This window comes from Electrona antarctica (assembly GCF_951216825.1).
Source record: "Electrona antarctica genome assembly, chromosome: 6".
In the NCBI taxonomy this organism is placed as follows: domain Eukaryota; kingdom Metazoa; phylum Chordata; class Actinopteri; order Myctophiformes; family Myctophidae; genus Electrona; species Electrona antarctica.
The window spans coordinates 32073341-32085083 of NC_136811.1; the positions used below are offsets into that span (position 1 = coordinate 32073341).

General features: G+C 41.4%; 1 protein-coding gene across 1 annotated transcript in view; it reads left to right on the forward strand.

Moving 5' to 3' along the window:
* Positions 1-8872, forward strand: part of sh3bp5b (SH3-domain binding protein 5b (BTK-associated)) — a 30067-nt gene extending 21195 nt beyond the window's left edge. Inside the window, exons 4-9 of the mRNA XM_079502639.1 lie at positions 313-477; positions 1102-1232; positions 2528-2570; positions 3820-4039; positions 6367-6714; positions 7269-8872. Coding sequence (XP_079358765.1) covers positions 313-477; positions 1102-1232; positions 2528-2570; positions 3820-4039; positions 6367-6714; positions 7269-7471 — 1110 coding nt within the window. The 3' untranslated portion in view covers positions 7472-8872. The remainder of the gene's footprint in view (positions 1-312; positions 478-1101; positions 1233-2527; positions 2571-3819; positions 4040-6366; positions 6715-7268) is intronic.
* The last annotated feature ends 2871 nt before the right edge of the window (positions 8873-11743 follow it).

The following is an 11743-nucleotide window of genomic DNA, read 5'->3' on the forward strand; positions in this document are numbered from 1 at the left end:
ATATTGTCGTTTTCAAGCCTGAGATACTGAAAAAGACAAGGAATGGCAGGAGAGAGAAATGGGGAAGGACACGCAGCAAAGGGCTTCGGGTCGGATTCGAACCCAGGGTCGGCTGCACGGATGGTGCATGTGCTCTACCAGGTGATCCACTGGGGTGCCCCATCTAAACAGTTTTTATGGTTTAATCACTGTGATGGGAAGTGATAATTACATTTAGAAGAAATGTAATTAAAAAAGTATTTTTTATTGATTATATATTTTACAGTATATGTTCAACGGCTAACAGGCTGTCTCTTCCTACCTTTCTGTTAGGCTCAGCTAGAAGCCCAGAAGGCCACCCAGGATTTCCAGAGGGCCACGGAGGTTCTGCGGGCAGCAAAGGAAACCATCTCCTTGGCAGAGCAGAGGCTCCTAGAGGAGGACAACCGTCAGTTTGACTCTGCCTGGCAGGAGATGCTCAACCATGCCACTCAGAGGGTGAGGACAGTGAAGGGAAGAGCAGGGGGGCATCAGAAACACACTTCATTCATTTTTGTTTCTTTAGGGCAGTGGTTTTCAACCAGTGGTCCGGGGACCACCAGTGGTACTTGAGGGGGTTCCAGGTGGTCCGCAGCTAAATGATGCAGAGTTTGTGACCAAATGGACCCTTATTAGATCTTTAACTTTTGAGAGTGTAAAATGAAGGGTCCATTTGGTTTCATTTTACGCTCAAGAGTTAAATCATTGTTAAACATCTGTATTACTTAATTTACAAGAAGTCTACACAATTAGAGAATGTAAAATGATTGTTATTCAACGTTTGCCTATTATCTCTCCTAATGGTACCAACATAAATATTACAGCATGGAATTGTGGACAAAATCTTATCCAACGATAACAGATATTTTTTTGTTTTGGGTCTGCAAGGCTGAATATCATCAAATGGTGGTCTGTGGCTCAAATGCTGAAAAAATAATGGGCCTTGATATGAGAAAGGTTGAAAACCACTGCTTTAGGGGCCGTTCTATTTGCATCTTACCTGCACTATACTCTTTTCCATGAATAATTCTGTGTTTTAAAATGTAAAACGGACTTATCGTGACTTCTTATTGGTTTCTGCAGGTGATGGAGGCGGAGCAGACAAAGACGAGAAGCGAGCTGGTTCACAAGGAGACGGCCGCTAAATACACATCAGCCATAAGTCGCATGAAACAGCTGGAGAAGAAACACAAACGCACTATCAACAAGTCCAAGTGAGTCCCCTGCAGTGTGTTGACTGTGAAGCACTCGTTACTACATCACTCCGGGCAGCACACCCACACTCGTTACTACATCACTCCGGGCAGCACACCCCAACTCGTTACTGCATCACTCCAGGCAGCACACCCCCGCGCCTCCGCCTCACAGTTCTTCTGCCCCTTTTTCGTAGGGTTGTCACGTTTTTTCCTTTTACTTTAAACCTGATGTAAACAAGTTTTAGTGCTTTTTCTGGTTTTATCTTCGTAGCAGTTTTTGTATTGACCTATTTACAAATGTCAATCAAGCTTGTTTGTTAAATGTAGGCTATATAATTGTACAATCCTATGCAGTAGGCTATATTAATGTCTGTAGTTACGAATGCCTGTAGCCTACTTTATCAGCGGGATTCAGCGTTTTAGCCAAAGCGATAATTTAAGCATAGCTGCATAAAGTGATGCAGGCCTAATTATTATATTATTTTCATTCCATACCAAAACGGTGTCGCGGGTGTGTGTGTGTGCGTGCGTGTGCGCACCTCATCTTTTATATGGTGTGTGTAACATTCAAAATGTTCTGTACAGTAGGCTATGTAACGTTTTCCCAGTGATAATATGTGTTGTGGACTGTTAAATAAGGAGACAGGATACCACAACAACGGAACAGAACAGTCTTCAAGACGAGTCCAGCTTAATGCATTCCCTTTGTAAGGATCTAAATAAAAGAAAAGCCATTCCCTTCATGTAAACAAGGACCCCTGAACAAAAGGCAGTAAATTATTAACCTAAAGTAAGAACACTTTTCAGCAAAATGGTTAATCCTCAACCAGAACTTATGTAAGACATTCCGTGAGTGGCGTGTCCATACATCAGTTATTAAACATTTGTTTGTGGAAGGCAGTGTCAGGCACACTCCTATAGTCATTCCAGCTGTCAGTGAGCTCATTGGCCAACAGGGTTGAGAGTTGCCTGCTGTTGGAAACCATACGTATTTACATACATTGTTAATATACTGTAGGGCCTTTTTATACCAATTGTATTCTGCGAGGGAACTTCAGTTTTCAGCTTCACTCAGCTCAGAGTGCTTTAGGATCACGGTCAGTTTATTAAGTTAACAGATGTGCTGTTAATTGTGTGTGTGATTTGTCTCTGAATGGAGAGGGCTTATGTTTCAGGCTTGCTGTGTGTAGCCTCAGCCATTCTGCACAGTTAGCACACCCACCCCCTGCAGGTTGTCATGGCAATGCTTTTCTGGGTTATTTGTTTTTCTTTTCCTATTGGTTCTAACACCCTCTATCCCCTTTTTTCCACAGGCCTTACTTTGAGCAGAAGGCAAAGTATTATCTGCAGCTGGAGGTATGTGCTGGCTACTGGCTTGTACTGTAGCATACTTCCATCTATAGCCCAGTGAATTGCCTCTTAAGTTTTAATTACTGTGTTGTTGTTGTGGCCATAGCAGGGGTATCTAGGCTATTTTGGTTTTAATCAGTGGTAAACAACCTTGACCTTGAACTGTGAACATCATTTTACAAGTAATCTCAGTTATAGCACCTTTGTGGTGCGACAGGTACAACCCATTTAAACTACACCCTTACGTTTGTAGCATTGCATTAGACGGCTTCTCTGTCTACAGTAGCTTATCTATTTGTGCAGGTAGCCAGGTTCCTACTATTGAATGTTAACACTCTGGCCGGCCAAAACAGAGGTCTCCGTCCTATTAAATAATTATGCCCAACACCCAGGATGGAGATTAATCAAAAGACGGAATATTACTTGTTTCAGAGCGCACCAGTCTATAGCCTGGGAGTGTCTACTGAGCAACATACATGTCATTTCCGGTTGGGACGTCATCCAAAGTGTTCCCCCTCCATTTTAATGGATGGGATCATAAATCTTAAAACGTGAATAACTCTTAATCTAAATCAACCAATTCTAACCAAAGATTGTGTTTTTGACGGCCCATCGTGGTCCCGTCGCTAGTCGCGTTAGAAGAAATCATACCTCTGTTGGTCGTCGATCCCCTCGGGGGTCTTTTGGCTACATTCTATGCACAAACTAGCACAAACCAAGATCGTGTCGTGTCACCTTGAAATGGGCTCTGAAGCTGCAAATCGCTGGGCGCACAGATTTAATGGTTCCAAATACCCCTGGGCGATAAGAGTGTTTTTTTAAAAGATTTATTTTTTTGGCTTTTTTATGCCTTTATTGATAGTTACAGTGAAGAATGACAGGAGAGGGAGAGCGAGAAGGGGAGAGACATGCAGCAAAGGTCATCATGAACGGGACTCGAGCACACAACGCGCTGTCAGGCCAGAGCCTATATGTGGCATGGCACTGGACCACTAGGCCAGCGGGCGCCCCGGCGATGAGTGTTAGCAGAAAAAATAAAATAAATAAATGTTGGTGTACTACCAAGTTGATATGTCTGACATCAGTTAATGTGTTTTGAGAAATGTATTTTCATTGTCACCATCATACTTGCATACTTAATCTAAAGCCTGATTTATACTTGGGGCGTGTCTGAAATTACAGATCTTCGGCACACAACAATGTATAAAATAAGCACGACACCCCTCCCTTATATATTGTGCTGCTTGTGTTCTAGCAATTGAAGAAGAATGTGGATGAGCTCCAGGCCAAGCTGTGCCAGGCCAAAGGCGAGTACAAGACTGCCCTCAAGAACCTGGAGATGATCTCTGACGAGATCCATGAGCGCCGCCGCAATTCCACCATCGGCCCACGGGGGCGGGGTGTCGGCGCCGAGGGAGACGACGTTACTGCGGACGATATCTCCAGCTTCAAGATGGAGTCGGATGGTATTTCCAGTAAGTACAAGAGTCCCAATTGCGTTGCAACAGAACCGAAACATTTCTCCTGTATAATTTAATCCATTTTATTGATTGAATACTTTCAGAATTGTAAACAGCATGTGGTACATTCAAGCTAAAAAGATAACACCAAAACGTCCTGTTGCACCTATACTGTACGTTGTTGTACGCCTCTGTCAATTTAGGTGTTGCTGTGGGAACTTAGGTCAGGATTTAGAAGGTGTTTTTAGAAGTCTCAGGTCTAAATTAAATGGGTTAATGCATTTATCAAGGTACATATATCACGTAGACGTAGAGTGTACTCTGGCTGCTTTCTATCTGCCTACGCAGATAGAAAGGAACACTGCTGTGGCAAAAGCTTAACGTTATATACTTCATCAAAGACTGAATAAGAATATATATATTATTATTATTTCATTTTGTTGAGGGGCGCTAGCCCTCATTTACAAGGTTCAATAATAAAATGTCATTCAAGAGTTCAGACTAACAGATAAACCCAAAGAAGATACTTAAATATAATAGAATCCAATAGGAAGAACATGTCCTGATATAATCGAATCCAATAGGAAGAACGTGTCCTGATATAATCGAATCCAATAGGAAGAACGTGTCCTGATATAATCGAATCCAATAGGAAGAACGTGTCCTGACAAGCGTCAGGAAGACAGAGGTTAGAGACAGATCACCTTGTAGCACCTCGTTGTGAGAGACGAAGATAATAAGAAGATTATCAACACCACCTCCACCATGGCCTACAATAACATACAGGACGTTCAAACAGTGCAGTGTGACTCTGATCAGCCCATAGAGACAGATGGGGTGGGTTATGGCAACAAGCATGGACATTCGTAAGGACAGGTGTCCCTAACAAACACAAACATTAAATGCCATTAACAATAAAGAGAATTTAAAGTTTGTTTTGACACTGTTTGTTTTACATCACCATTACATCACCTAATCAACATGAGTTAGACTTTAATATTCACTTTAATATTCACTTCACATGGGTGTGATTTTTTTCTTTCTTCATGACTTGGAAAAGGTGTTGACGTTGACAAACTTTCAGTGGTAAATATTCCACTTTGTTGAATGAAAATGATTATTCAGCATATTGTACTTCAATAAGGTGTTCTTTTGACAGCTGCAACTCTAGATTCTGTATCAGTTCTCAAGTCCTTGGAGCCTGCAGAGTTGTTATGTACATGAAAACAGAACTAATCTTAAAAAGATCTTGAAAGCACTTGGCAATGGCGTTGTTGTCAACAACTCCAATAATGTACTATATACTATTGTGTGTGGTATCAAGCCTGGATCTAATGATTTGATCGATACTATAAGGTAAGGCAATTGCCCATTAGAAAAGGTGGATCCCTCAATTCGAAGAATTTGCAACTTCAGTTGCAAGTGCTTATTCCAGATCAGTTTATGGTCTGGCACTGATGGTGTGAAACTGCAGCTGAACTGTGGAAAATGAAGAGAAGCAAGTTGGTGGTCCACCTCCATTTGGCTGTGATTATGAGATATGTGGTCCCCAATCTAACCGCACGGCACCAGGACATTGTCCAACCCAAATGCAGACAAGGTTATTGCTGTTGCATGTTAACCCGTATTAAAATGGAATGTGCTGTATTGGCTGTAATTTTAAGTGGACAGTTTAAAGTGCATGGCTGTGAGTGTGATTTTGGACATGCATTTGTGCACATGCAGTAAAAGTAAGTGTATGTGCAAATGCAGTAAAAGTAAGCAATGACAATTAATGTAATCTTTATCTCTTTGCTTAGGGTTTAGGTTTCTCCAGTTTGGTTATGTTTGTGTAAAATACACATGCACACACACAAGCCCCTGCATGCACGCATACATACATTTGATGAGGAATTGTATCTGTATCCTCCTCCCTGTCACTATGATTAAACACTTTCTCTCAGTTTCATATCTTCCATTTGTCACTTCTTTCATCTCCTCTTCTTTTCACCCGAGTGTTGTTTAGTCCGATTATTGTCTCAATGCTGTGATACTGCAAATGTCTCTTACATTAATTTCACCCCATCCCTCTCTTTTTTTTTCTCTCTCTTGTCTTTATCTGCCTCCTCTGCCTCTTTGTCCTCCCATCCGTTTCCTCCGCGTTCCATCCATGCTCCCTCTGTCCATCTGAAATCCCTACCACTGTCCCTCTGCTGTCATGCTTTCATCTCTCATCCTCTGCTCCATCCCGCCTTCTAAATCTCTGCCTTTCTTTCCATTCATTATTTTTTCATCTTCCCCCAATATTCTCTCCGTTTGTCTAACACCACCCTTTCTCTCTCCCTCTCTCTCTCTCTCTGCAGTGACGTCGGTGTGTTTTGAGGATGAGGCGTGCAGCAGCAGTGTCATGTCTGAGGAGGACGACGCTGAGACTCGCTCCACCTACAGTCTCAGCTCCTCACCCAACAGCCCGCAGGACCTCCTCACAGCCTGCCCCTTCACCAGCTCTTCCTCCTCTCCTTCCTCGTCGCCCTCACCCAGCCCCTCCCCTTCGTCCTCCTCTTCCTCACCAGCTCCCCTGTCGTCAAGGCCCTGCAGTCTGGACCTCCCCAGTACGGTGTCGCTGTCCGACTTTGGCCTCATCTCACCCGTCCTGGGCCCGCGCAGTGAGTGCAGCGGGGCGTCCTCACCCGACTGTGACCTGGAGAGAGGTGGGGGACGTGCGTGTGCGTGTGCGTGTGTGTGTGTGTGTGTGTAAAACAAACAGGAGTGAGATGAATGGTGTGTGAGAATCTATTCCCAGTAAGACATGATATTGTGGTACCTGAGAATCTGTTCCCAGTAAGATATATATATATATCATGGTGCCTGTCTGACTCAACACCTGCGCCAAGAAAAGCCTATTAGTCAAAGTGACAGCCAACCAGGTGCAGGTGGCCTGCATGCACTTGCTGCTTTTACCTCTGGGTCCATAGAGCAATTTGCTCCAGCTCATTTGGATGGAGGAAAGCTCTGGGCTGCTGTGCTTCATATGTCAGTCATGATAGGGCAAAGTCTTTGTGGCTGGGATTTGGGTGGCCTGTGAATGTACATTTTTGTAGGGTTTCTAGGGTGCACACCTTTCACAAAACAGTAATGCATGAAGCAGCAGCACTGGCAGGTGTATTATTACGGTACTTTCAGTCAATGAATCCCAGTGCTTTAACTGAACAATTTTCCATTATTGTTGATTATATAAAACAATATCATTTCTTCTGTTGTTCAGGTGACCGAGCAGAAGGGGCAGAAGGGGATTTGGACAACACTCCCAACAACAATAACTCCACCACTAACAGCAGGAAGCTCATTACCCTGGAGAGTCGCTTCAGCTTTCTCAATCTGCGACGTCCGCGTACGGATAACACCAGGAAATTGGACAGTGACCGGCCAACCTCTCCCCAGAATCCGATCCAGACCATCATCTATTAACCAAAATGGAGTTTGAGGTTTGGGTTTGAGGGGGGAAAAGGGCCACTCTAACTCAAACTGTCTGATTAAAGATAAGATCGTCATGCTAACTGTCACAGCTATGTGCAATTTGTGAACTCTATGAACAATGAGTGAGTGACTAAATGTTATGGTCTGTGTATATACAGTACGGTTCCTATGGATCATAGTAATGTTATGTTAAAGGACAACTTTAGTTTGACATGAACCAAGGTTCATGTTTTAGGTTGTTATTAGAGAAAGTAAAAGATGAGTGTTAAACTTTTTTCATTTGCTGCTTTCTTTCGTTTTAGGGATTTTAGCTGTTTTTGACAGGGGGGCGGGGGCATTCGAGCATGGGGCTAAATATGTATTATTTTACATAATTTTATAGCGATTTATTTTTTTTATCATTTACTATAGTCCTACTAGACCCCAAGAAATTACATCTGGCCACAAAAGTTCACAGGATCTACTGAATATGAAGGTAGCCTATACTGGGGGGAAGCCACACTGTAATAGGCTCAATATGTCAGTTTGACACATTCAGTAGATCCCGTGATCTTTTGTGGCCAGATGTAATTTCTTGGGGTCTAGTAGGACTATAGTAAATAAAAAAATAAATCGCTATAACATTTTGTAAAGAAATACATATTTAGCCCCATGCTCGAATGCCCCCGCCCCCGTCAAAAACAGCTAAAATCCCTAAAACGAAAGAAAGCAGCAAATGAAAAATAATTAACTCATCTTTTACTTTCTCTAATAACAACCTAAAAACATGAACCTTGGTTGAAAAAAACTAAAGTTGTCCTTTAAGGACTCTCTGCGTTCTAGGATTTGGGTGGGGATTTGGGTTTTCTTAAGCCCACTTCCTGACCATTAACTTTTGAACGTTTAAAGCTAAAGTATCACAGACAGTTGGAGTATGAATATGTTGATAGTGACTGGTTTTGGAAGAGAAATAGGGATCCAGGACAGTTTTTTTCTTTTTTTACTGTTGATGGATAACTGCACTTAATGTTGAAAACACACTGCATATGCTACCTTTTGATTTGAGATTATTTGTTTGTACGTCTGTGACTGCCTTCCTTTATTACCAAATGGAAAATGAGGGCTGTTGATAAACTGAGGTCTTTGAATTTAGCATGCTTTAAAGCATTGAATGGTCATCCACTGCTTAGTATTTCAATAGAAGAAGTCAGGTGTTGAATAGTTTAATGAATAACCTCTAATACACCTTCACATACCTTTACTATGGAATATGTTGTTTTTGCATTCAGAAAGATGTTGGGTGTCCACGTCATGGTTTGTACATTTTCGGCCTTCAAAGCATTTCTAGTTCTACTTCAGTTTCCATTGAGATTAAGCAATAAAATATAAAGTGTGTCCACGGATATTTATCAATATGGACCTATTTCTGGAATGAGATGTCCACATTAAAAATGGATACCTCTTATCTATTTTATACACATCCAAGATTGGAGGGCTCTGAGTGCGGAGGGAGTAAGTTGCCTGATGAAACTGCTGCTGGACTGTGAGTGAAGTGATTTGTGTAGGTCTACATTGACAGAATGATGGACGAGTGATATTGGAGATTGCATCCTCTGCACAGTGTCAACAAATGGATCTGTATTAGCGATTAGATACACGCTGTCCAAAATGTACCACAGTAGTGTAGGATTATACTGTATGTGTGGACTTGGCGATGTTACATTAGTTTAAGATTAACCTTTATACGCCCAATTTTTGTTTGTCTTTGTAATGCACTTGTCACATTATGAGAGAAAACATCTGCCATTGTTGGCATACTTCATTGAAATTAATTGTTACCACTAGTTCTAGTTGAATATTATTAACTTGTGGTTAACGTACCCATTACTTTCAGTGAGGCATGCTCAATTGTTGATTACTGCCAAATATAAAAATAACATTGTGAGCAGTGTTGGGGGATGAAAAATAACTGGCTAAAATGAAGAAGAAAAAAAGCTTCCTCTCCTTGCTTTGTAGTAGAAGAAAGTGTGCAAGGAACGGGAGCTGAAAGCACTGCTTCCTGTAAACTTTATCCTGTATCATGTGTGTATTACGTGTCACGTTCTGGTGTGTGGAATTAATGATGTACCCATGACCAATGTCCTTTGATAGCTGTATTTTTCCAGTGGGCCATGTTATGGTAGAACTTTCCATCTTATTTCCAAAGCTTATGTGCCTGTTTTTTCTGATGAGAGTAAAATAAAAAAGGTTGTTCACTGCATTGTTGCCCTGCTCTCATCCAAGTCTATTTGCTGTTTGAATAGTAGTCATCCAGTATGCTTTTAAATTGGCTAATTATACACCGTTGAGATTGCATCCTCTGCACATGTTGCTAAAAACCACACCATACTATATCACAAAACTATTCTAAACTATGGTGTGTGCACCTCTTGTGGTGCGCGGGGACTTCTAGGGGATGTGCGACATGAAAAGCCTAATGGTGGGGCTATAGTTTTATTATATTAACATATGGCAAATATATGCAGAATATAGCCTGCTGCATATACCTGTATATGCCATATTCAGGTTCATGTGCAAATATGTGGATAAATAGGAAATGTATGTCTATAGGTTATGCAATTTATATTTCCATGTGGGGGGGTGTGTTAGCTAGGTCAGGAGGTAAAAGGGGGTGCATGGCCAAAAAGGTGTATATACATGTAACCAAATGGACCCTTACAGGGTCCAATGTCATCAAATGGTGGTCCGTGGCTCAAATAGGTCTGAGCGGCTAAATGTCATCAAATGGTGGTCCGTGGCTCAAATGGGTCTGAGGCGCTAAATGTCATCAAATGGTGGTCCGTTTCTTTTTTAATTGTTATTTTTCACATCATGATTAGGACCTGAATGGAAACAGGACTTTTTCCTGTGATATCCTTTTAGACTAGTGTTTGACTGTACTCTGTACTGTTTACATTTCTAACTAATAAAGTGACATACGGCGGGACCAACATTGTTGGTTGGCAATTGGATCTGGCCCCTCCTGCTCAACTGACCATAATTACATCACCAGTAAGTTAGTATGTCTGTAAGTTAGTAGTCTGCACCAGTCATGGTATTGACTGGTGCAGACTATGGTTAATTAGCATAGTGCTGATTATGGTACTTACTAAATTATGTTGGTGACTGGGGTGCTGCTGACTATGGTATGCCTACTGAGTCTACAGACTATGGTTAATGAGCATGGTTGTGCTGACTATGGTTAACAACTATGGCATGGAGTCTGACTATGGTTAATTGATTCTCTCTCCAGTTGATTCTTCTTTCACCATATTCTTTACAAGTGGACGAGTGCATGTGTGGTACCAAAAGGGAACGGTACAGGCAGGGCAGGGTTAACCCTTTGTGGCGCCTGGGCCTACGGCCACATTTGTTGCCCGATCTGACAACCCATTTAGGACTAGCGTAGCAAAGCAAAATTTAGTTGAACTGCATCCACTCTTGTAGTATTTGTACAATTGTAAACAATTTGCACAATCCTGCAGAGTGTTCAATGATTTTCTTTTTGGAAAGATATGTTGAACACTGACATTGATACGGATACTAGTAGACCAGCCCTTCATGCTGTGTTCATACTTTAAAATGTTACATTGATTTACATTTGAGTACTTTTACTTTAGCATAGGTATTTTGATTCCAATATTTTGTACTTTAACATTTTTACAGGCCTTTTACTTAAGTAAAAAAAACTGATAAAAGCGTAATGAAACAATCATAAATCAAAAAGCAGTGACCATTGTTTGTTTGGCATTATTTGTTATTTAAAGTGACATTCACTTCGGTGGGACATTTACAATGGTGCTTTGGCCTATTATCAAATACCTTTCTCTATTACTAAATAAGTACAACTGTCCCGGGTGTCCACATGGCACCAGAAAATAACAAGAATATCATTTTACATTATTTGTTTGTAGGTGCCGACATTAACAGGCTAAATTGAGTAATTTCTTTTGACATAATAGGCCAATTGCCCAAAATGGGGACGCCAGGTTGAAAGTGGTTAAATGAAAAGCAGGTGACTGAGTATTCTCAGGGCTGACATCAATGGAATCGCATTCTCATATAATTTAGATATGGATGCAAGTAAAATGCTTTATTGACATTGCTTTAGAGGGAGAGAGAGCACGTGTTGGAAAACACTGTAAACAAACAAGATGTTATTTCTTCCTTCAGTACTGTAAAATGTAAGTGTTTATACAGTATGCTTTGTGAACAAAACAGCTTCATACCAGTACAGCACTGCAG